This window comes from Trichomonas vaginalis, chromosome IV, assembly GCF_026262505.1.
Source record: "Trichomonas vaginalis G3 chromosome IV, whole genome shotgun sequence".
In the NCBI taxonomy this organism is placed as follows: Eukaryota; Parabasalia; order Trichomonadida; family Trichomonadidae; genus Trichomonas; species Trichomonas vaginalis.
The window spans coordinates 37863491-37885480 of record NC_067206.1 but is presented as its reverse complement, the minus strand read 5'-3'; the positions used below and the strand labels follow the sequence as shown (position 1 = coordinate 37885480).

At 30.2% G+C, this 21990-nt stretch overlaps 15 protein-coding genes and 1 pseudogene across 16 annotated transcripts, besides 5 other annotated features; 8 read left to right on the top strand and 8 right to left on the bottom strand.

Annotated features, from left to right (window-relative positions):
• Window positions 1–1865: part of a mobile genetic element that runs on past the window's edge.
• On the top strand, window positions 164–727 carry TVAGG3_0240780 (uncharacterized protein; the record flags this gene model as incomplete). The annotated part of the gene is made up of 1 exon (XM_051227669.1): window positions 164–727. One exon carries the CDS (start codon window positions 164–166, stop codon window positions 725–727), a length of 564 nt encoding a protein of 187 aa, XP_051112655.1.
• On the bottom strand, window positions 831–1808 carry TVAGG3_0240770 (organellar and viral DNA polymerase type B; the record flags this gene model as incomplete). Its single annotated transcript, XM_001295292.1, has 1 exon — window positions 831–1808. One exon carries the CDS (start codon window positions 1806–1808, stop codon window positions 831–833), a length of 978 nt encoding a protein of 325 aa, XP_001295293.1.
• Window positions 1866–2568: 703 nt separating the features above from the next.
• Window positions 2569–2596: a terminal%2Cinverted (terminal inverted repeat of Mariner transposon ID:TVAGG3_0240730).
• Window positions 2569–3872: a mobile genetic element.
• TVAGG3_0240740 (Mariner transposase) lies at window positions 2649–3776 on the bottom strand (the record flags this gene model as incomplete). Its single annotated transcript, XM_051227668.1, has 1 exon — window positions 2649–3776. One exon carries the CDS (start codon window positions 3774–3776, stop codon window positions 2649–2651), a length of 1128 nt encoding a protein of 375 aa, XP_051112654.1.
• Window positions 3845–3872: a terminal%2Cinverted (terminal inverted repeat of Mariner transposon ID:TVAGG3_0240730).
• A 1394-nt stretch (window positions 3873–5266) lies between these two features.
• Window positions 5267–5503, top strand: TVAGG3_0240720 (N-acetylmuramoyl-l-alanine amidase family; the record flags this gene model as incomplete). The annotated part of the gene is made up of 1 exon (XM_051227667.1): window positions 5267–5503. The coding sequence occupies one exon, from the start codon at window positions 5267–5269 to the stop codon at window positions 5501–5503; it is 237 nt and encodes a 78-aa protein (XP_051112653.1).
• A 24-nt stretch (window positions 5504–5527) lies between these two features.
• Window positions 5528–5743, bottom strand: TVAGG3_0240710 (uncharacterized protein; the record flags this gene model as incomplete). Its single annotated transcript, XM_051227666.1, has 1 exon — window positions 5528–5743. The coding sequence occupies one exon, from the start codon at window positions 5741–5743 to the stop codon at window positions 5528–5530; it is 216 nt and encodes a 71-aa protein (XP_051112652.1).
• Window positions 5744–6698: 955 nt separating this feature from the next.
• TVAGG3_0240700 (uncharacterized protein) lies at window positions 6699–7010 on the top strand (the record flags this gene model as incomplete). Its single annotated transcript, XM_051227665.1, has 1 exon — window positions 6699–7010. The coding sequence occupies one exon, from the start codon at window positions 6699–6701 to the stop codon at window positions 7008–7010; it is 312 nt and encodes a 103-aa protein (XP_051112651.1).
• Window positions 7011–7584: 574 nt separating this feature from the next.
• Window positions 7585–21990: part of a mobile genetic element that runs on past the window's edge.
• Window positions 8472–9225, top strand: TVAGG3_0240690 (annotated as a pseudogene). Its single transcript has one exon. A coding segment is annotated over exon 1 (754 nt).
• TVAGG3_0240680 (uncharacterized protein) lies at window positions 11192–12156 on the top strand (the record flags this gene model as incomplete). Its single annotated transcript, XM_051227664.1, has 1 exon — window positions 11192–12156. A coding segment is annotated over one exon (965 nt), but the record flags the coding sequence as incomplete, so codon positions are not given.
• TVAGG3_0240670 (phage tail repeat-like family) lies at window positions 12427–12819 on the top strand (the record flags this gene model as incomplete). Its single annotated transcript, XM_051227663.1, has 1 exon — window positions 12427–12819. The coding sequence occupies one exon, from the start codon at window positions 12427–12429 to the stop codon at window positions 12817–12819; it is 393 nt and encodes a 130-aa protein (XP_051112649.1).
• Window positions 13513–14301, top strand: TVAGG3_0240660 (uncharacterized protein; the record flags this gene model as incomplete). The annotated part of the gene is made up of 1 exon (XM_051227662.1): window positions 13513–14301. The coding sequence occupies one exon, from the start codon at window positions 13513–13515 to the stop codon at window positions 14299–14301; it is 789 nt and encodes a 262-aa protein (XP_051112648.1).
• TVAGG3_0240650 (uncharacterized protein) lies at window positions 14978–15823 on the top strand (the record flags this gene model as incomplete). Its single annotated transcript, XM_051227661.1, has 1 exon — window positions 14978–15823. The coding sequence occupies one exon, from the start codon at window positions 14978–14980 to the stop codon at window positions 15821–15823; it is 846 nt and encodes a 281-aa protein (XP_051112647.1).
• Window positions 16324–16620, bottom strand: TVAGG3_0240640 (uncharacterized protein; the record flags this gene model as incomplete). The annotated part of the gene is made up of 1 exon (XM_051227660.1): window positions 16324–16620. The coding sequence occupies one exon, from the start codon at window positions 16618–16620 to the stop codon at window positions 16324–16326; it is 297 nt and encodes a 98-aa protein (XP_051112646.1).
• Window positions 16641–17072, bottom strand: TVAGG3_0240630 (uncharacterized protein; the record flags this gene model as incomplete). The annotated part of the gene is made up of 1 exon (XM_051227659.1): window positions 16641–17072. One exon carries the CDS (start codon window positions 17070–17072, stop codon window positions 16641–16643), a length of 432 nt encoding a protein of 143 aa, XP_051112645.1.
• TVAGG3_0240620 (uncharacterized protein) lies at window positions 17603–18175 on the bottom strand (the record flags this gene model as incomplete). The annotated part of the gene is made up of 1 exon (XM_051227658.1): window positions 17603–18175. A coding segment is annotated over one exon (573 nt), but the record flags the coding sequence as incomplete, so codon positions are not given.
• TVAGG3_0240610 (uncharacterized protein) lies at window positions 18278–19036 on the bottom strand (the record flags this gene model as incomplete). The annotated part of the gene is made up of 1 exon (XM_051227657.1): window positions 18278–19036. One exon carries the CDS (start codon window positions 19034–19036, stop codon window positions 18278–18280), a length of 759 nt encoding a protein of 252 aa, XP_051112643.1.
• Window positions 20160–21727, bottom strand: TVAGG3_0240600 (DNA/RNA polymerase superfamily; the record flags this gene model as incomplete). The annotated part of the gene is made up of 1 exon (XM_051227656.1): window positions 20160–21727. A coding segment is annotated over one exon (1568 nt), but the record flags the coding sequence as incomplete, so codon positions are not given.

The following is a 21990-nucleotide window of genomic DNA, read 5'->3' as shown; positions in this document are numbered from 1 at the left end:
CATAACATCTATGTATATAACACATGCTTTCAGAAAGGTTGACTTTATACTTCAAGTCGAGATAGAAAATGACGAACAGTCTTTAAGCGCCCAAAACATTCACATATACAAATACTTTAAAGACGATACAACATTGCAACAATGTATGATTTCATTTAATGAGATGTTCGAGAAAAAGTTCAACATTGAAGTACAAACTTTACAGCCTTTACGTGAGTTTCTTGCACAACTGAAAGAAGAAGGTAGTCAGCCACAACTTATAGACTTTCATTATGAATTTAATGAAAATGAAGATGGAACTCATGACTGTCAGTTTGTTATATATTCACCATTCAATGAAGTAGCTAAAGAGAAAGAAAATCCATTACGTATAAGATTTCAAATCTCTGAACCAAGTGATGATTTCAAGAATGTTTTCAATTATGATGCAATGCTTCCGAGGAAAAATGAATTTTCAAAGATTGTAACACCTGGCATTTGGGATAGAAAGCAAGCTATATTATATTCAAACTTAAGTAAGGGAGTTGAAAATGAGTTTATTGGTCATACAAGAACTTCACCACTTCCTAACCCTAAATACTATAAATTAACTGGCTTCAATCGTGAGTTTTGGATAGACATGTTCTCCACTCATGACCATAACTGCCCAGTGTTCTTACCTCCAGACCATAAGGACTGTCTCTACATTGAAGCACAACTCTTAAACTCTACCATCGCAGTATTGTAAATGACCACATGGGCTTCGCCTTGCCGCTAGCGGCTTATTTTTATCACGAATGACCTCATTGCTGACAAAATAAATGACCTTATTATTTTTCTCATTCATGACCTCAGAACTTAAGCTTTCTTATGAATGAAGTCTTAGTCTGAATAGAAAAGTTAAACTTCTCTTCAAATGCAGGTGTAGCAGACTTACATAAGTCGAATGCAATCTCTTGACCGTCATAAAGTGCTTTATATAACTTCATAACACTGAACTCAGAGTCTTTGTCAAATTTTCCTTGCGGAACCATTAAACCTTTATCTTCATCATAGAAACACTGAACAGAGTCAGGAAACATTTCATTAGCGGTTAAAGCAATAACATCTTGCTTCACGCCTTTCATTCTGCAGTGAAATGCAACTTCATTTAAATCATTCGTGAGTAAGTCTATGTAAGTCTTCTTTCCACAAAATATTGACTTGTATGCTAAACTTTGTTTATCTTTTGTGATTTCTGCAAAGTCGCTATGAAATTGACCAAGGTTTTTACCAATGAGAACTCTTCCATAACGTTTCTCAAACTCTTCAGCTAAACGAGGGATATCTTCATTGTAGAGATGCATACTGTCGGTATCGCTATAAAAGATGTCCATTCCTAAGTCCTCAGCAGTACAGAATACTTCACACATTATTCTCTTCGACATAGACAGAATGTTAACACCAAGTGGACAGAAGTTAAAGTGTCTGCAAATGCTTTTCGTTAGCTTGAAAATAGTTTTATCTGAACCATCCAAACCTTCGAACTTCACTATATGGTTGTAGTTTCTGATTGCATATCTTATAGCATCTTTGTCATTTACTATGGTTATTTTTGACTCAATAGGAGATAGAATAGTTTTGCCATAAATACTGTTCAGAATGAGCTTTATATTTTCTTGCAAAGGATTTCCTTCTTTCTTATACTTTAACCTTAACTCAAACAACTTCTTTACTTCATCTCTTATTCTAATATCTCTGTTTCCATCGTAATAGTATCCTTGCAACACTTCACATTTGACACCTTGATATTTTATGAGGTCTTGTAATGTTATATGGTCAACATACATTAAACAGCAAGTGTTTGAACTTCTGGGAACGTTAAGTTCTGGATTTAGTTCAGGGTTTAATAACCTTTTTATAAACCCAACCTGCAGCTTTCTTAATTCCTTCCCATAATTTTTTAAAGAATCCTGCCGCCATTTCTGATTTAATATTAATTAAAAAATGTATTTCATCACTTATATTCTAATTTTTATTTAATGGTAAATGAAACCGATTTTAAAAATAAATGAAACAGAGGAGGAAGAAATAAGTAAAGATGCTCAACAAAAAATAAACGTTGTTAAACCAATTACTGAAATAAAAATTTTTTCATCTGTTGAAGAATTTAATGACTATTATGCTAATAATAAAAAATTATTTGAAGAATTGACAACGTGTAAATTGAATAAAATGTTTAAAGTTGATGGATTCAAAATTTCAAAAATAAAAGGGGTGGTTAGTTTGAAATCTATTCCTCAATCAAGAATCACCGCATTAATGAAAATTGATGATTTAACAAAAAGAATAGAAGAGATTGAAGAAAGAATGAATCAAATAATTGATTTCATAAATTCAAATAATCATTAGCTTATTTTGGCTTTCATATTTTTTTAATAATTCACAATCTTCATTTTTAAATTGAAGTTTAACCCATTCAGGATTTAAACAATGTTTAATTAATCGCGGAATATCTGACATCATCTATATATAGCTTCTTTTATAAAAGATAAAATAAATTATTTTAAAATTAATGTTAATTTTTTTAATGATTTATAAATAAATATATAGGGTGTCCAAAGGTGTGTTTAGCACAAACCTGAATACTGCGAATAGAAATAAACAAGTTACATATATATAAAGTTTATTTAAATATAATCACCATTGGATTCAATCACGCGTTCGCAGCGATCGATCCAGGCTTGAAAGACACGCTTTAAATCATCATGAGAAAATTGCTCAAATTGCTCTCTTACAAAATTTTCAAGATCATCTGGACTCGCGAATTCGCGTCCTTCAGCTCTCTTTTTTAGCGTGCCGAATAAATAAAAGTCAGAGGGTGCAATATCAGGTGAATAAATTGGGTTTGGAACAACTTTGACATTGTTTTCCAACAAGTAATTCATTACCTTATGACTTTTGTGAACTCTTGAATTATCAAAATGAATTGCAAACTTTTGTTTTTGTTGTTTGGATTTCTCAAACTCATCCGAATTGATAATTTGAGTAAGAACATTGTCAATTAGATACTGAGCATTCATCGTATTAGGTTTTTGAAGAATATCAATTGCGATGATGCCATTCACGCCCCAAAAAACCGACAACATCATCATTGGTGTGTCAATTTTTTTCTTCGGGAATGTTTGCGGATTTTCATCCTTCGGGATCCACATGATTTTGGCTTCTGTTGCATATTGAAACCAAGACTCGTCCCCTGTTACTAAAAAGCGAAACTTCTTGGATTGATATGCACCCAATATAGAGAGGAGCTCTTTCGAAGATTGGACTCTAGATTTTTTTTGAACTGAATTAAGGTTGTGCGGAACCCAACGTGTATACGCTAGTTTGTAGTTCAAATAATTGTGCAGATAATAACTGACTGTTGTACGTGGTATCTTTGTCATCTCCTCTATCCTTCTGAGTGATGCTCTTGGGTCTTCATCTAGCGCTTGAAGAATTGCTTTGATTTTTCTTTGATCCGGCGATTTTTTGTCAATTTTTATGATGAGCGCCTTTTTGTTCATGAAGTGATACATCCTAACATGATACGTTACAGTGGAATAGCTAGGAGCATCTATACCGAAGCATTTTACCAATGTCTCGTAGATTTTTTTACAGTCTTTGCATTTTTTTGCAAGAGCGAGGATGTTTTCTTTATGATTCATTAAAAAAATGAAAAAAATCCCGCCAAAATTTCCCGCGAAACCGCCTCTTGTCTCAAAATTCATTTTATATCCCGGCATGGCGCCAAAATACAACATACTCATCATATACATATATTCATATTTTTTATTATATATTTATAATCAGCATATATCTCCTTTAATAGTCTCATATAGAGCGCTGTGCTAAACGCACCTTTGGACACCCTATATTTTAATGCATCGTCTATATATAGATGTAACAAAAAAAGTTTCATTATGTAAAGGGTTTGTGAAAATTTCATACAAAATAAAAAATAAATTATTGAAAAATGTAAGACATAAATTTTTAAAGTTTATTTTTAAAAAAATTTTTATTTCATTATGGTAGTGAATCTTTTATTCATGAAAATAATTATTTCTAATTTCTTTTATTCTCTCGTACATACTAGATTTGAAGAATTCGGAACTTTTACCATAATCAGTAGTATATGTTGAAGGGTTGTGTGACTTTTTTTGTAAACGTAAGAATTCATACAATATTGAACGATTTTGTATCATTTTTTTTAACATATGAAGTAAAAAATGTATGATTCTTACGGTTTTTATTCTTACGTTTTTGAATAAATCAAGATTTAAAAAATTGACTTCTTACGTAAAATTAAAACTAAGTTAAATTTATTTTTTTATTTTTTAATTCGTAAGAAAATGAGTGGATCAAGATTCGTAACCGTCAATCAATTAATGGATGCTCTTTCACCAATTCTTGAAAATGTTAAACAAGTAGATGTTTATTTCGATGATTATGTAGAAAGTTTATATTATAAAGGTAAGTTTAATATTAAACCTATTGCTTTTGCATTTGATAATAAATTAATTGAAAATGCAAAAATTTGGGAATTAATTCCGAATATTGAATTTATAACAAATATTAATGATAAATGGTTTAAACGAATTCCAACCACAAAAGTTCTTTGTAAATTAATGATCAAAACTGAGGAAAAAGAATTTAACGGGTTTAAATATCATCCAAATAAAGTTTCAGAACTAGAAAATGAAAAACTTCAGAAAAAATTAAACGATAGACTTTCAAATGATCGTATTGAAAAAATAAATAAACTAGCAGAAGTTGCATTTAATAATGAAATATTTGATGAATATAACCTTGAACTCAGTGATGGGTTTTAAGGACCCGGGCTCAACGAGTCATGATTTATGAAATCAATTATCTGATTTACTCTTTCTTCAATCTCTTCTATTCTTTTTGTTAAATCATCAATTTTCATTAATGCGGTGATTCTTGATTGAGGAATAGATTTCAAACTAACCACCCCTTTTATTTTTGAAATTTTGAATCCATCAACTTTAAACATTTTATTCAATTTACACGTTGTCAATTCTTCAAATAATTTTTTATTATTAGCATAATAGTCATTAAATTCTTCAACAGATGAAAAAAATTTTATTTCAGTAATTGGTTTAACAACGTTTATTTTTTGTTGAGCATCTTTACTTATTTCTTCCTCCTCTGTTTCATTTATTTTTAAAATCGGTTTCATTTACCATTAAATAAAAATTAGAATATAAGTGATGAAATACATTTTTTAATTAATATTAAATCAGAAATGGCGGCAGGATTCTTTAAAAAATTATGGGAAGGAATTAAGAAAGCTGCAGGTTGGGTTTATAAAAAGGTTATTAAACCTGTTGCTAACTTTTTGGCACCAGTAGCGAAAACGGCAGGAACTATCATAGGTGGAGTATTAGGTACTAAAGCAGGTAATCCAGCGATGGGAGCACAAGCAGGTAACGCAGTTGGTGGAATTGCTGAAGGAATACTTAATAAAATAGGAGGTAGATAGTGGAAAAATAAATAAATATTATTTTTATCTTAGTATCGGTTGAAGTCTTTGATAAACTTTTTCTCCTTTATTTAATATTTCTCTTATTGGGGCGGCTTTTGGTGTTATTGATTCAGCAATGTCACTAATTGCTTCTTTATTCTTAAATATCCAATTTGCTCCCTTCTTCAATGTTTCCCAAACTTTACTCGCTCCTCTTTTTACTCTATCCCACAGTTTCTTAAATATACCCGCAGCCATAGTTGATTATTTCATTAAAATTAAAAAATTCATTTTCATCTTTTAATTTTGATTTTTTATTTATTAATAAATGACGACTAACTATTTGGTGCCAAACACTAAACCGATTAATGGAAATGTATTTCATTCATTCGAAAAGATAAATGAAATATTCGCAAAGAATGATGGTAGAAGATATTATAGAGAACTTGAAAGTTCATGCTATGACTCTGATGCTCCATATTTTGATGATAAACAAACTCATTTAAGAATTACAAATCCGGCTCATGATGTGAACCAATTAGGTGACACATATATTAAACGCAAAGTTAAAGCAACTCTAGTTTCAAATAAAGCTTTCACATGTGATGCCGCTTTTAAATGCATGCGTTTATTCGTTGGTTACAAATCATCAAATCAAAACTTTAATCAATTAGAAGTAGAAACCGAAAGAGGTGATGCCGGTTATCTTCAGATGGATTGCGCCCGTGAATCTTTTGCATTTGCAACATATAAACCGAAATCAGAAAGGAAAGTTAAAAAGTTTGTTCATTCGTTATATAATAATGTTCAAAAAATATGATAACTCAGTATGTGGTAAATATATTGACCCTTCAGAAGTTTTCAAGAAAGCAAATGAAGAAGTTGATGTCACTTTTGATATGATTATTCCGGTAAATGATTTGTTAGCATTTCAGGCGTTCGATGATTATCCTAAATCATTTGGTGATATCATTCTTAAATATTATGTTTTCAGGGATACTTTAGTATTTTGTCAGGTTGACCCGTTAAGAGTTGCTGATTTACAAAATTACGTTTATGAAAAGATAATGATGAAAATTATGAAAAGATTATGAATCATGTTTAAAATGATCGCAAATTCCAACAAATCGGACTTCCTACCAAATTAATTACAAGCTTAGCCGCTACATCTGCTGACGCAACAGTTGATGACGTTATTATTTCATGCACAAAGATGGAAGTTTTAGAGGATAAATGCATTACACCAGGATACGGTTTAATTGAAGAATCAGTTAAAGCAATACCACGTTTATTCAGTAAGGAAGATCCATTCATGATTCCAGCTCAACATATTGACGTTCGTTCACTAAATGGAGGTTGCATCACTCCTGAAGGTATCAGCTCAGATTTCTCATACGCTCTTCATAATGTTACAGATGTTATATGCATTTCCGAAGAATGCAATGCAAGAACAGTTTTAGAAAATCCAATGCTTCGAGGTCTTCAGGTCACTATAGATTCCAGAAACTTCCCGATCAAGCGATGACCACAGTGGTGACATATTCTTTACACGTATGCTTCAAGCTTCTGATTTAGATGGAGTGAATGAATGCACAGAAGAATACGAGGACTCATTAACTAGACCACTGAATGATGATAATGGCACACCATTAGCTAGAACATGGAAAGACCAAACTTCATTCTTATGCACTAATCCCAGTTCAACGTGATGGAGCGGGTATATTCTTTGATGGATTAGAAACTTTCAACTCACAAGTTACAGTACAAGTGAAAGCTTATCCAATCATTCAGGGTGAAAATGACACTTACTGTTCAAAAGTGACAAATCCTCCTCAGGTTGGTTTACTAGGACTACGTATTGGACATGGACACCGGATGAAGGTTTGAAATATCATTCAACAGGTACACCACCACAGTATAGAAGTTCATATGATGAAATATTGATGAATAGAAATGTTTAAAATTATAAATTTATTTTTGATTAAATGGATTTCAATTCTGAAGAATTAACAGATGTATATAATACCTACATAGATGATATGATTAATGAAGCATTGAGTGATAATAGAAATGCTTTATCTAAGGAAAAATTAATGAAAATTCCATATTCTGAATGTTACTTAAATTCAATCACTGCAGCAATTGGTAAACAAAATAAAGGTAAAACATTAACGATATTAAAACAAATTATCATTATTGCTAACACTTCCCCCCATTCACATGTGTTAATTTATATCAACCGTTCAGGTTCACCTTCAGATGATACATTTGAATCTTTAAAGCATTTAATCAAAATTCCAATTATTTATTTATCACAAGAAGAAGCAGAAGATTATTTAAAAAACTTTTTAATGTATAAAGAATTATATAATACAATCAAGAAGCAAGGATTAGAGGATAAAATTATTGATAAACAACGGGATGAATTATTTGAAACACTTTCTATTTCAAATTTTGATAAAGAATTTTTGCATTCACTAATTTTTCTAGATGATGCCGTGAAATCAAAACTAATAACTAATGAGAAATCATATTTTAATCAATTATTAACTCAATGTCGACACATTCAGTGTTCATTCTTCATGGCTGTTCAATACTTCAAAGCATTAAGCACAAACATTAAATCAAATCTATCAACCCTTTTCATTTTCAGTGGGTTTAGTCGTCAACAGTTGAACGTTATGCTTTATCAAGTGAATTTACCAATGAGCATTAATGAACTTTACACACAATATCAGCAATTAGGTGAACATGGAAAAATAATAGTTGATTTAAATAAAGGAAGTGTTAAATTTGATTAACTTTTTATAATTAATTTTTATTTTTTATTTATAATTAAACATGACAGAAATGGCAAATCTTCTACAGGTTCCATTAAAACAAGGGACAAACAAAAAGGGTGCATATAATAGAACTATGAAAGTTCCAGATGGAATGAAAGAATTAGTTCATATTGTTGCCGGTCTTCAAAAAGGATGTTAAACAAATGAGAAACGTTTTAACATTACCAGAAGCTCAAGCATATGCCAAACGTCATGGACCAAATTGGGAAGCACATGAAGCAGACATTACGGGTCCAAATGGAAAACCTGATGGTATAAATGAAGTTTTCGTTACTGATGGTCAAGGAAATATTAAAGTCATAAATGGTTATAAATTAACTATACTGATTATCCTAAACGTAAAGCATATAATGAACGTTATCCTATGCAATTTGATGAAAATGGAAAAGCTGTTAAACAATACATTGGAGAAGGTGAAAATGGTCCAATTATTCATACCATCTTATTCCATATTCTTATTTCAATGAAGAATTAAATGCTGTTGAAGAGGGACCGGATGGATTACCACGATATGTTAATCAGTTTGATGGTCAATATGCATATTTGAGACCTGAAATTCCAGCTAAGAAATTCTTTAAAGTTGCTTTATTCGATCCAGTGTTCAATGAACAGAAAGAAGCAATGAAAGCAGAATTTAAACCAATTCAAGTGGCAAGAATTTCTTCATCTTCACTTTCAGAAGCGTTCAAGGAATTGATAAAGAAACCACTTTATTCTCAACAAGGTTATAACTTTGATTTAATTAAAGAAAGTGATAGACGTAAATTAGAAAAATCAGATAGTTTTAAGAATGCATGTAATGAAATGATTAAAGATATTGTAAATGATAAAATAAGACTGGAAGAAACTCAAAGCAATATCAATAACATAATTGGTGCAGTTACAAAGAAAGTATAAGCAAACAAGGATGAACCTTGGGATATTACCGTAACAACTAAATAAAACTTTAAATATATTTTTCTTTTTTTTATTCATTATAAATGAGAAGACGTTTCACTAGTCAAAAGAACACTAACGCAAAAGCAGAGATTACGGTTGGTTATAACGTAAATGATGATAAATCACGAATTATTCAAAATGTTAAAGTTAATGTTAGCCTGAATTAACAAGGTCAGCAACTCAACCAAATTTATTAACTCGTGACTTACCGAAAAAGGAGGAGGAAAAATAAAGAAGATGGAGACCCAATCATTTTATCTGAACCCGGTAAAGAACCTGTTGAAATTCCCACTTATCCAACATACCCAGCACCACTTGATAACCCATATAAAATAGACATTAATTCTGAATTAATGAAAATTTACCGTGATATAATAATTAATAATTATGATTCAATAATAAATTTAATTGATCAATCCGGTTTAATTATTTTACCTTATGAATCATTAATTCACATTATCGCCATTCTTTGTGATGTTCAAGATTCAGACGTTAAGATTCAATTTTTCATAGATGATGAGGTTTCATGCTGCGGAACAGTTGCAAAAATAAATCCTATAAAGGATATTAGCACAATTAAGATATCAAAGAACGGAACAACAACTGAACTTCATTTAACATATAATGATATTTATAATAAAATAGTTGATGAATATAAAATATCACTTGAAAAATTCTTTGTTAAGGCTATTTAATATTCAAGCATTAACATTATTGAATAATAATCCTTTGAATCATAATCAATAATAATTGACCTTTCACCAGTTTCTATCGTTTGTTTTATTTCTTTTTGTTCCCCACTATCCGGATCGGTCATTGTAATTGTTTTTGTTATAGTATCAGCTTTATCTTTAACTTCAATCTTTTTTCCATCGGGATATTTAAACCAAAATTCCAAAAATTCGATATTGTCAATCTGTTCATATTTTAATCTATCAATTACATTTTTAATACCATTTGAAAATCTTATGAAATGGTCATTATATGGGTTTGATTGAACTAAATTTGAATGAAGTGAAATATAACCTGTTGATGAATATGACACTGACTCATATTTTCTGAAAACACTAAAATTTATAACATGAATGAATTTCTTATTCGTTGAATTTATGAATTCTTGAGGTAATCTTATCCTAGTTTTATTTATCACTGGAAAATAACGCTTTACCATATTTTTAATCGTAATAAAATGTCAATTATCAATATTATTTCGAATAATAGCTGTGAATTAAATTTAACAGTTAGTGGAATTTATAATGTTACTCTCGTTTCTGTGAGTGGTAAATTTAATCCCATTCTTTTAGACCCTTCAGATTATATATCATTTATTAAAGATGACCATGAAAAAACGTATGATATGTATATAAATAATGTGATAACGAAATGGGATATTAACATGATTTTAAGTTATTTAAATGAATCATTTATCGTATGGTATGAAGAAAATTTTAAATCAAAACCTGATAAACTTTTTGAACTTGATGAAATAAATAACCTTATTAAATTCCCGCTGAAAATTAAATTTTGTACTCCTCATTTTCGTTCATTGTTGGGGATATTAAATTTTGAAAAAGATGTTGGGGATGTTTTGTATTCTGACACTGGTTCCAATTTCATTTTAATCAAATGTGATAAAGTTAATACCCCAATGAGATTTTCACATCAAACATTAGACCCTAACTCTTACCCATCAATACAAAACATTTTATCCATCAACTTAAACACATTTTCTTTATCATATCCGTTTCAATTATCCGGGAATTCATTTATTCTTCATTCAAAAGATTTATCAAATATTAAATTTAGAATAACTGACCTATTTGATTGTGATTTAGAATTCATGAATGAAATATTATGGCAATTTCAAATAGAAAAAATAGGTGATGAGATAACAGATTAAATATTTATTTTTAAATCATAATAAATGATTAAACAACAGCAACCACAGCAACTTAAGGCACAAAGCGCCCAGGTCCCTCAGACCATTACATACGCCATATATGCATATAATTCAAAGACGGCAGAACAAACGCAAAGGTTGAAATATGGAGATTTGGAGATAATATTGAAAAATGGCCATTTCGAATTCGTTTGCAAAGGTGGTGCAGTGATATCAAATATAAAAGAAATTTTATTTATGAATTCAAAAATTAAAGGAATAACGGATGATATAACATCAATTCCACCAGAAGAACAGAGATATTACGCATTAAATGCATTTCCTAAAGTTTTGAAGATTGGAAGATTTAATTTAAATGAGGAATTCATAAAAGGTTTCCTAAATGACATAATGGAGAAAGCAGATAAGGAATATGTGGATAGTGAGTTAAAGAAGAGGACAGATAAGGAATATGTGGATGAAAAAGATAATGAAATTAAAGAAATGGTTGAATGGTATCATGAATGGACATCAAAGATTTTAAAAACTAAAGCTGATACAGGATGGGTTTCAGGATGTTTAGACCTTAAAGCGGATAAAACATATGTTAACGATGAGTTAGGGAAGAAGGCAGATAAAACATATGTTAACGAAATATCCCAAAGTTTGATAGGAACAAAAAATATTGAAACTATTGTTGGCGACTTTTCTGTCAATGAAAAAAATAAATATTTTAGATGGCAGTTTGTACACTCCTTAAAAAATGGTATACGGTGGAAACTCATTCCGAAAAATAACAATGAAATGTATGTAAGTTATAAAAAGAATGATGGCACACAAGTTAAAGTTCCATTAGACAACAACTGCTACTTAAACTTATATGGAGACGAACAAAAGAAATATTTAAGAGTTTATGAAATGGCAGATATGACATTGCCTGACCCAGCTCCAGCACCATATTATTATGACTATGGAGATGATGTCAGAACACCACATGTAGATGAACAAAAGTTAACATTATATTTAGATTATTATAGATATAAAAGATATAATGCAATAGAAAAAACGAGAATAGTATATTATTATACAGATGACAGAAATAAATATTATAGTCAAGATTTTACCTACCCTGAAAACATAAGATTATATTATAAAAATATTCTGACACAAACCAGAAGAAACCTGAAATAGTTACACTATATTTTAAGTTCAAAAGAGACAATCCTATAATATCTCATATGTTTGATTTAATGAACCCAGTAGGTTCTATTTATACATCTATGGATGCAAGAGGTCCTCAAGTAATGTTTGGTGTTGGTGCATGGGAACAAATAGTTGACAGGTTTTTGTATTGTGCAAACTCTTCAAAGGAAACAGGTGGAAGTAAAACGATTTCAGGTGAAAATTTACCTGCACACAGTCACTACATAGATTTAAGTACATCTCAAGCAGGTTGGCATAAGCATAGATATTGGGATTGGTCAGGAATGACAAAAGGTAAAGGATATGATGTTAAAGACGACGTTAAGTTTGCTATAAATTGTTACTGGAGTGACACTCAGGGAGAAGGAAACCATACACATTTCGTTTCAGGATATACACAAACAACGGGACAAAGTAAAGAATACATGCCACCATTTATGACTGTATTCGCATGGTATAGAGTTCAATGAACACACTTAACCCAAAGGGTTTAGGCTTACCGAATGAACTAAATATATTTTATGTCTGTAATTAATTAGGTAATGAAGTAATGGATGAACTACAGAAAAGAAGTTAAAAGCTTGGGGTCGTTTTGTACAAAAATATTGTGAGTAAATGATTTAGGTTATTCAATAATTAATTATTTTTGAAGAACTGAAGGGGTCACCAGGTCACCAGGTCACCAGGTCATTTAACTTCTCTGAAAAAATGTGACAACATGACATTTTGACAACATCACATGAGGAAGGCAGTTATGACTTATTTTTGAAGAACTGAAGGGGTCACCAGGTCACCAGGTCACCAGGTCATTTAACTTCTCTGAAAAAATGTGACAACATGACATTTTGACAACATCACAGGAGGAAGGCAGTTATGACTTATTTTTGAAGAACTGAAGGGGTCACCAGGTCACCAGGTCACCAGGTCATTTAACTTCTCTGAAAAAATGTGACAACATGACATTTTGACAACATCATGGGTTATTCAATAATTAATTATTTTTGAAGAACTGAAGGGGTCACCAGGTCACCAGGTCACCAGGTCATTTAACTTCTCTGAAAAAATGTGACAACATGACATTTTGACAACAACACAGAAAATTTGATGCAGTCCAAAAATAAAGTTAGTTTTAAAATTATTTTTATTTTTTTATTCCTATATAAATGACAGCAACAAACAACAACAGCAACTTTATCGTTTCTGATGAAAAAGTTATTGATTCATTAGTTGCGGAATTAGTTGTGGCAGAAACTAAAACCCTCAACGAAAGAATTGGTGAAAACATGATTGATTTACATAACTACCTCAAACATGATGGAGGAAGAGGAAGGAAAACTGGTACAGCTTTATTAGTAAATAAAATTTCAAATTTAACGATTATAGATGTTGATATCAATAAATCGTACAATGATGAACTTAAAGAAACAGTTAGAAAAGACATTTTATCAAAACTTTCGGATAAAGATGTTATCGTTAAAACCGCATCAGGAGGTCTTCACATTTATTGCAACACTAATTTCTTCTATGCAGTTTCGAACAGAATGATTAAATGTTATTCCTGCAATGATTATGATATTGACATAATGACTTCTATGGATGATTCAAAACGTTCTTTAGTGGTTATGGCTGATTCAAGAGTTCGAAAGAATGCAACAGAACCAATCAATACATACTCATTCATTCGTGGAAGTTATGATTCAACATTAACTAGAACAGTGAATGATATATTAAATGATTTGAATATTAAGGTAAGAGTTGAACAGAAGAGCGAAGAAATAAAGAGTATAATGAATGAAAACAAAGATGTAAACATTGACGATAAACTTGCCCAGAGCATAGTTGATGGCATCAGTGATTTTGAAGTACATAATGATGGTGGAAACATGAATTTAGAAAAAGAAGTTACATTATTCACACTGTTTCAAGCATTAATTCGTTACCTAATCATTTAATTAATGAAGCATACGATAACGTTTATAACTTCTGCAGTTTAACAGAAAATGCAAAAAGTAATTTTGAAAAAGCACGTAGTAGATATGCACATTTAATGACTTCTCCATTTGTTTTGGTGAAGATTCTAAAACTTTATCAAAAGGAATATTATGATGAATACGTTTTGCCTTTATTACGTAAGCCAAAAATAACATTTGATATCAAACTTGATGACTCGTTTTTGATAACAGATATTAGACGCAGGGCTGAAAATCATCAGTATAAAAACAGTTCTGAAGTAATTGAGGATTTATCACGTGTAATCCGTTTTGTAGATTGTGGAAACAAATATTTCATTTAGAAAGATTATAATATCCACGATAAAATGAATCAAATATCATTCGTTCTTCAATCAAACATGAAAGAGTCACTTAAAATGATTAAATTATTTAAAGAAGAAGGTAAAACAATAACAGCATGGGACGTACTATTAAATCAATTGTCTTCATTAACTGTTAAGGGTGTTTGCTTTAAATCTGATTCCCCAGATGTTTTCTCAACGTTTCAGGGTTATAAATACAACATTCTCGAAAAACAGATTACTCAAAAATTGAGATGTTTATGAATTTCATTAAAGAAGCCATTTGTGATAATAACGATGAAGTGTATAAATATCTACTCGGCTGGATTGCATCAATGATTCAACATCCTGGAATCAAGAATGAAACAGCAATTATTTTGAAAGGACTTCAGGGAACAGGTAAAAACAGATTTACAGATATTATTTCTGAACTTCTCGCTGGTTATTCATGTAAAAACATTACTGAAATAAGTGAGCTAACGGGTAATTTCAACTCAGTAGTTGAAAATAAAATGTTTCTTGTACTTAATGAACTCAAGAATGTAGGTGAAGACAGACTCGCAAACTTCAACGCTTTGAAATCAATTATAACGGATAATGAGATTAGAATTAATGAAAAGAATCAACCCAGAAGAACTGCTCAGAATGTTGCAAACTTCATTTTCGTAACTAACAACGTCTACCCTGTCAAAATTGAAGTTGGAGACAGAAGATACGTAGTTTTAAGAGTTAATGGTAAATTCAAGGGTCAATTTGATTACTTCAAGAATTTAATGGATTCATGCACAAAGGAATTTTATGATAACCTTTTAACATATTTTATGCAATATGACCTTTCATCATTTAATGTACGAATCATTCCGATGACTGAAGCCAAACAAGATTTAATCGAGTTATCAACAAATCCTTTAGATGAATGGATAAATACACATTATGATGAATTATGTGCAGGTATGACGTGTAAAAATGCTCTATTCTGCAAACCATCAGACATGAAAGACAAAAACTTTCAAATGAGCATTAAGGATAAATGTGAAAGGAAACAAAGAAAAATAGATGGTAAACAAACATGGTATTATGTTTTGAAAGAAGAAATGAAAGGATTATATAAACAAATTGAACCAAACGATAATGAGGAATCATTTACTGACGATGAAATACCTGTGAATGAAGCTTTATAAAGTATGACTGGAATTTATTTTTGCCTTCCTCCTGTGATGTTGTCAAAATGTCATGTTGTCACATTTTTTCAGAGAAGTTAAATGACCTGGTGACCTGGTGACCTGGTGACCCCTTCAGTTCTTCAAAAATAATTAATTATTGAATAACCCATGATGTTGTCAAAATGTCATGTTGTCACATTTTTTCAGAGAAGTTAAATGACCTGGTGACCTGGTGACCTGGTGACCCCTTCAGTTCTTCAAAAATAATTAATTATTGAATAACCCATGATGTTGTCAAAATGTCATGTTGTCACAAACTTTAGAACGGCATAATTTAAATTTTTATTTTTATCATAAATGAATACCCCACAAGCTCAAAATTTACCACGAATCATAACAAGGGAGGAAATGATAAAAATGATGCAAGAACATGTTAAAAATAACAAACCACTAAAATTGAGAAAATGTGGTTATGCAGTAATGATGGAAAGAGAGATGTTGTCGAAGAGGAATAAAAATTAAATTTGGATAGAGTTTAAAAATTCATCTTTATTAAATTCATCTCTTCCAACCAATTTATTTATTCTATTAAATTCTTTTATTTTTGCTTCACTCAGTTTAATGATTGAACGGTAAGTTTCTAATTTTTCGATTATTTCTTTCCTCTCTTTATCGTTTTCAGTTCCATTAGTTTTATTGTTTTCAACCCCACCGCATTGCGACTTCTTTTTGTAATAGCATATTTTTGATTTAATTCTGTTTAGTTTCTTTTTATATTCATTGTCTGGACTCTTGACTGCTTTGTTGTCACTCATTTCTTACGAAATAAAAAAAATTAAATATTATTTAAATATAATGGAGTAATAAAATAAATCGGAATTTCTATTAATTTCTTGTCAACTTCAACTAATGCATTGCCGTTAATATATCTAACAAATTCAGCTATTGTGTCAAATCTTCGTCTTCTTTTTGTCATTGATTTATCAGTTTTTCCATAATCGAGATGAATTAAAACTTTATTTCCTTGTTTAAAATTCATGAGCCCCGAATTAATTTGTTCACGTTTAACATCATTTAACTTTTCCATTTGCTTTCTAATATATTCCCATTCTTTTGAAATATCATTTTTCATTTCCACCGGTTTCATGTTTATAGTTCTATGCCATGTATTATTGTAATAATATACTAACTGCTGTATGATGGAGTCATGATTTCCATCCCAGTATATCTGACCGTTAACCCCTAACGCATCTCTAAGAGTTCTCATTACCGCATCAACTATTTTATTATGAAACGTATATGGAGAGGATGAAAAGTAAAAATTAATTTGTGGGAAATAATGAGCCATAGCTGCCTGAAATCCTTTATCACCATCACCCCTGATATTATCTACTCTTTCATGATCTAGTAAGTATTGAATAGCTCTTCTTGTTTCCTGTTCTGTTTTCCCTTTCACCGGAATGCAATATAAATATCTAGTGTTAATGTTAATGGCAAATAAATAAGTAACGTTTCCTTTTGAATATTCCAGATGATCGATTTCGTATGAATATGGATATGGAGCAAATGAAGGTCGACTAAATTTTTCCTTTAATGGTTGAATTTTCGGGTCAATTGGTTTATTTAATATCTTGAAATCCTTTTTAAAATCTTTTTGCTTCTTAAATGTTTGAAATGGATATAATAAAGTGAATGATGAAGGATTAACTGAAGGAGGAGGAGGTACTACTGTTGGAGGTTTTGGTGTTGTAAGTGGTTTAATTTTATCTGCTTTGATTTTGGAATTCAATCCTCCTTCATTAATTCTGGATGTATTTTATTCATTTGTTTTAAATATGCTGTATATAAAGGTTTGATATACTTTCCCGCTTCGAGTTTATGTTGAAGGATGAATTCCAAAAGTTGATCTTCATTTAAAAGTCGGGCTGAATATGGTTTAACTAATGAATCATAAATTAAAGCTTGTGCATCATTTATGGTCTGAAGGACCTGGGTGTTTTGTTCCTTTTGTTTTTGTTCCTTTTGTTTTTGTTCCTTTGGCTTTTGCGGCTCGGGATTATATAATTTATATAATTCATCAATATCTTCTTCTGTTAATACTTTATTTTTGAAATCTTTCAACTGTTTAAGCTGTGATTTAGTTTTTCCCTTTATATATTCATTATTTTTAATTTTGTCTTTAATTTCAGAAATTATTTTATTATGATATTTCAAAATTTCATTTTTATAATATGGATAATAATATTCCATATCATCACCCGTTATATTATTATTATATTTTTGGAGATATGCTTTTAAATCATAATAATTAAGAAAATTTTGATTAAATACTAAATCATCAATTAAAATTTTTAAATCTGTGTTATTCATTTATATAAAAATAAAATCAATGTTTTAAGGGTGCCCACCTCTTTGAATCATAGTATCAAAACCATCATTAACGGTTCCTTTTGTCTCTTCTGTGGTATTTTATTAAATAAATGGCATACAACATCCATTTTCACAACATACAGCCTTAGTGTGTGCTCCTGTTAATGCAGTCTTACCAATTGTTAAGCGAGTCATTGACCCATTTTTAAGTTGTAAATTAATATTCTGACCATCAAATATCAATTTATCATTTATTATATCCAAATAATTTTTAGGTGTTAATTGTTTATTTTGTCGTAAACTAACACCTTTCATTTTTTGTGCAATCTTTTTAAAATCACTTCCATCAATTGAACCATTGAATGATGTATAACACTTAGGACATAAAGCAACCATGTTATCACCTTGTTTCTCAATTGCTAAACCCAATAACTTCTTCTCATGTGCTTTTTCTTCAGCTTTATTCTTTAATTTAGGTTTAAATTTCTCATCAAAACAGAAGAAATCAAAAGGTGCGAATTTGAAAATGTTTTTATCATAAAATTGTTTATCGGTAACAATTGCTTGAAATGCTTGAGTGTTAGGAAGATTTGGGTCGCCAGCGATTGCCCAATAAGATGAATCAGTATCACCTTCAATGAAATGAAAACGATTAACATCCATGCATTTATACATAAAATCATAAATGAAAACCAAATACCAGTATTTAGCATTATCTAAAGTGAAGAATGCCTCTTGTAAACATGTATCACATCTATAAAATCTATCTTTAAGCATCACTTGATATGTATCTTCACCTATTTCTCTTATGTTTTTAAACTTATTTGACATACATGCAACGCGTGCCTTCTGTGCATTCATTATTTTAGTCTTTGCGTAATTTTGTGTATTCATTGCATCGTAACCATATGATCCATTAAGTGAAATCTTGCAAAATAAACTTTTTCCTTTATTTCCTTCTAATTCAGCCTTTTGTCTTTCGTTCATAAATTTGTTCGCAAATTCATTAAAACAAGTGTTTTTCGTAAATGTTAAAATTGATTGAATATCATCGATGATAAAATGAAATCTGTCTATTAGATACCAAAGATAATAAGAAGAAAATGGTTGATATTGGTTGTGTGTTGATGCTAACTGAGTTAATTTCCTCTGTTTCTGGTCAACTGGTAGATTGTTTGATTTCATGTAATTATACATAAAACTGCCAATTGTTTTTTCATCTGTGATAATATCTAAGTTTCTTATTATCGGTAAAAAGTTTATGTAATCATTAATGTATTTTTCATCAATGTGACCCTTTACTTCAGCCACGAATAAAGTATTTTTCTTCTTAATTATTCCCAGTGCTTTTGCTTTCTTTGTTGCTGTATCACAAATGATAACACCATTCAATCTTCCCGGCATATACATTTTATGGTCAGTATATTGAATGAAATCATGAGGATTAGATGAAAATGATGAAGGATATAATGAATTAAAGTCAACTCCAACGAAATGAGTCATAATGTTGGTGGTGTCCTCATTTGATACAGTTTTAGTTTCTGGATTATATGAAAGTTTATTAATGTGCGTGATTCCTTTAAGATTAACACGATGTTGAACATTTGATAGACCACCAGTAATTCCATTACGGAGAATGTGATAAGCTTCAACTGAATCTAAAGTCATTGGTAAATTATTTTTTAATGCATAATTTCTTAAATTGATTCTTAAACGTTGAACATCTTCATCTTTATTTGATTTTACGACATTGCAATAACAACACATTAACTGACAATTTTCTTTGGTATGTGGTTTTTCATTATCTATTCTATCCAATGTTGGTTTATTTGCATATGTAAACGCTTTACCACACATTTTGCATTTAGATGAAAGGATTAAATCGTGATAGTATTGATAGTCATCCATTGAAACATTATTTTTAGTATCCCTTTCTGCTTTTTCATCTTGTTTCTTATATGATTCAATTTTATATTTCCAATACTTTTTTGTTAATTCAAAACTTGATTCCACATTTTCTTCTTCTGGATATGTTTCGTTAGGATTGAAGTTCTTATATGCTAACGCGTAACGAATCATTGATGCATTCGATGATAAAGAAAGATTATGAAGCATATCAATTTTATAAACAAATGTTTCTTCAATAATTTTATCAATTGGGTCAATCATAATTTCAACATCTTTATTGCAATAATGAATAAAATATTCTAATCTATTCTTAAAGTTTTTAGCATCATTGAGATATATTTGATAATCTGAATCGGATATTGTTTCTTGTGTTAATGCTGAATAAAATGAATCTTGAGTGAATGGTTCCTTTTTATATAATTCATCTTCGTAATTTTCCCATGTGATGAATTGATAAGGGAAAAAGGATTTAACACGTGTTTTATTATTTCCGAAATCTTGAGTGAATTGGTCTAATGTCCCACCCGCTATATAATTTCTGATGTCAATAAATCTCAATTCATATGGAACGTTTGTTTTCTTTACAATGATTTGCTTAAATTGTGAAGATGAACCCAGCATTGATTTTATTTTCCATTTTGCAGTGTTTAAATCACGAAGAATTAAATTTAAATCAAACTTTCCCGAATTAAAACCTATGATATTCACTTTATTAAATTCTTCATCTAAAAGCTCTTTAAATGCTTCCTTCTGTTTTTCATTTAATGTTTGCGACTTCATTAATTCTTCATATTGTTCAATATTTGATTTAGCAACTAATGAACAGGTTGAAAATAAAAACTCAATCCAATCAGAAATAAAAGAATCACTCGAAGTTAAGCAAAAATTCCTCGTATATGTTTTATCGTTTAATTTAACCGTTGATGATACCATGAATGGTTTTAAGTAAGCGTTTAAAGTTGCACACTCAGAAAGTTGTAATTCTTCTTTAGTCTCTAATGTTTCGAAGTCAAAAGTAATATAATATCTTGTTGGTTTATAATATTCCTGCAAATTATGTGCTAATAGCCATTGATATATCTTCTGTTTCGTAATATGTGGTGCATATGGTTGTTGTGTGTTTTGCAATTGAACGTCTTGAATTAATCTTCCATTATTTTCTTTACATTTCTCACAATGTTTTAAAAATCTTCTTTGGTTTTTCCTTTCTGGATCATCACGGATAGAATAAACTTCTTCTTTAAAATATGGGCAAACTCTATAGCCGGTGAGTGCTTCAACGTCTGTTATTCTGTCAGCGTGAAGTTTTCCACATGGACTCTGTGTTAATAAAATATTTACTGTTTCAAATTCTGGATCTATCATTATTGATTCCACTAATGGAAAGTCTACCTTGTTAATGTCTACGTCTTCTGGTTGAGGATCACAATAATAGAAATCAATATTAACATTTAACATTCTTGCTAACCTCTCACTTTCTGATGAAATGTCAAATCCTTCATATGCATCTATGGCTTCATTTAAATAACTTCTACGAGTTTTAGGATTAACACCATCAGGAATGTTATAGAAGCGTTTAAATAACCTTCTACCTTCGGCTCTTATTTGATTATCATTCATTTTAGCTGTTCCATTTTTGTTCATTTATGTAAGAATAAAAATTAAAAAATAAATAAAAATAAAGTTTATTTTTTTAAAGTCCGAGACTCAGAGAGTCCAGGGCTAAAGTCCATAAAATGAATTAAGAACACATAAATTTTTATCATCTGCGACGTGACGAATACATTTTAATTTACTCAAGAATGCGTACCCTGATACATTAAATCTAATTCCTGTCTTATTTAATTTCACAACTTTGAAAAGGAATGTATGAATAGCTATAAAATGATGAGAAGATGTTTTATGGG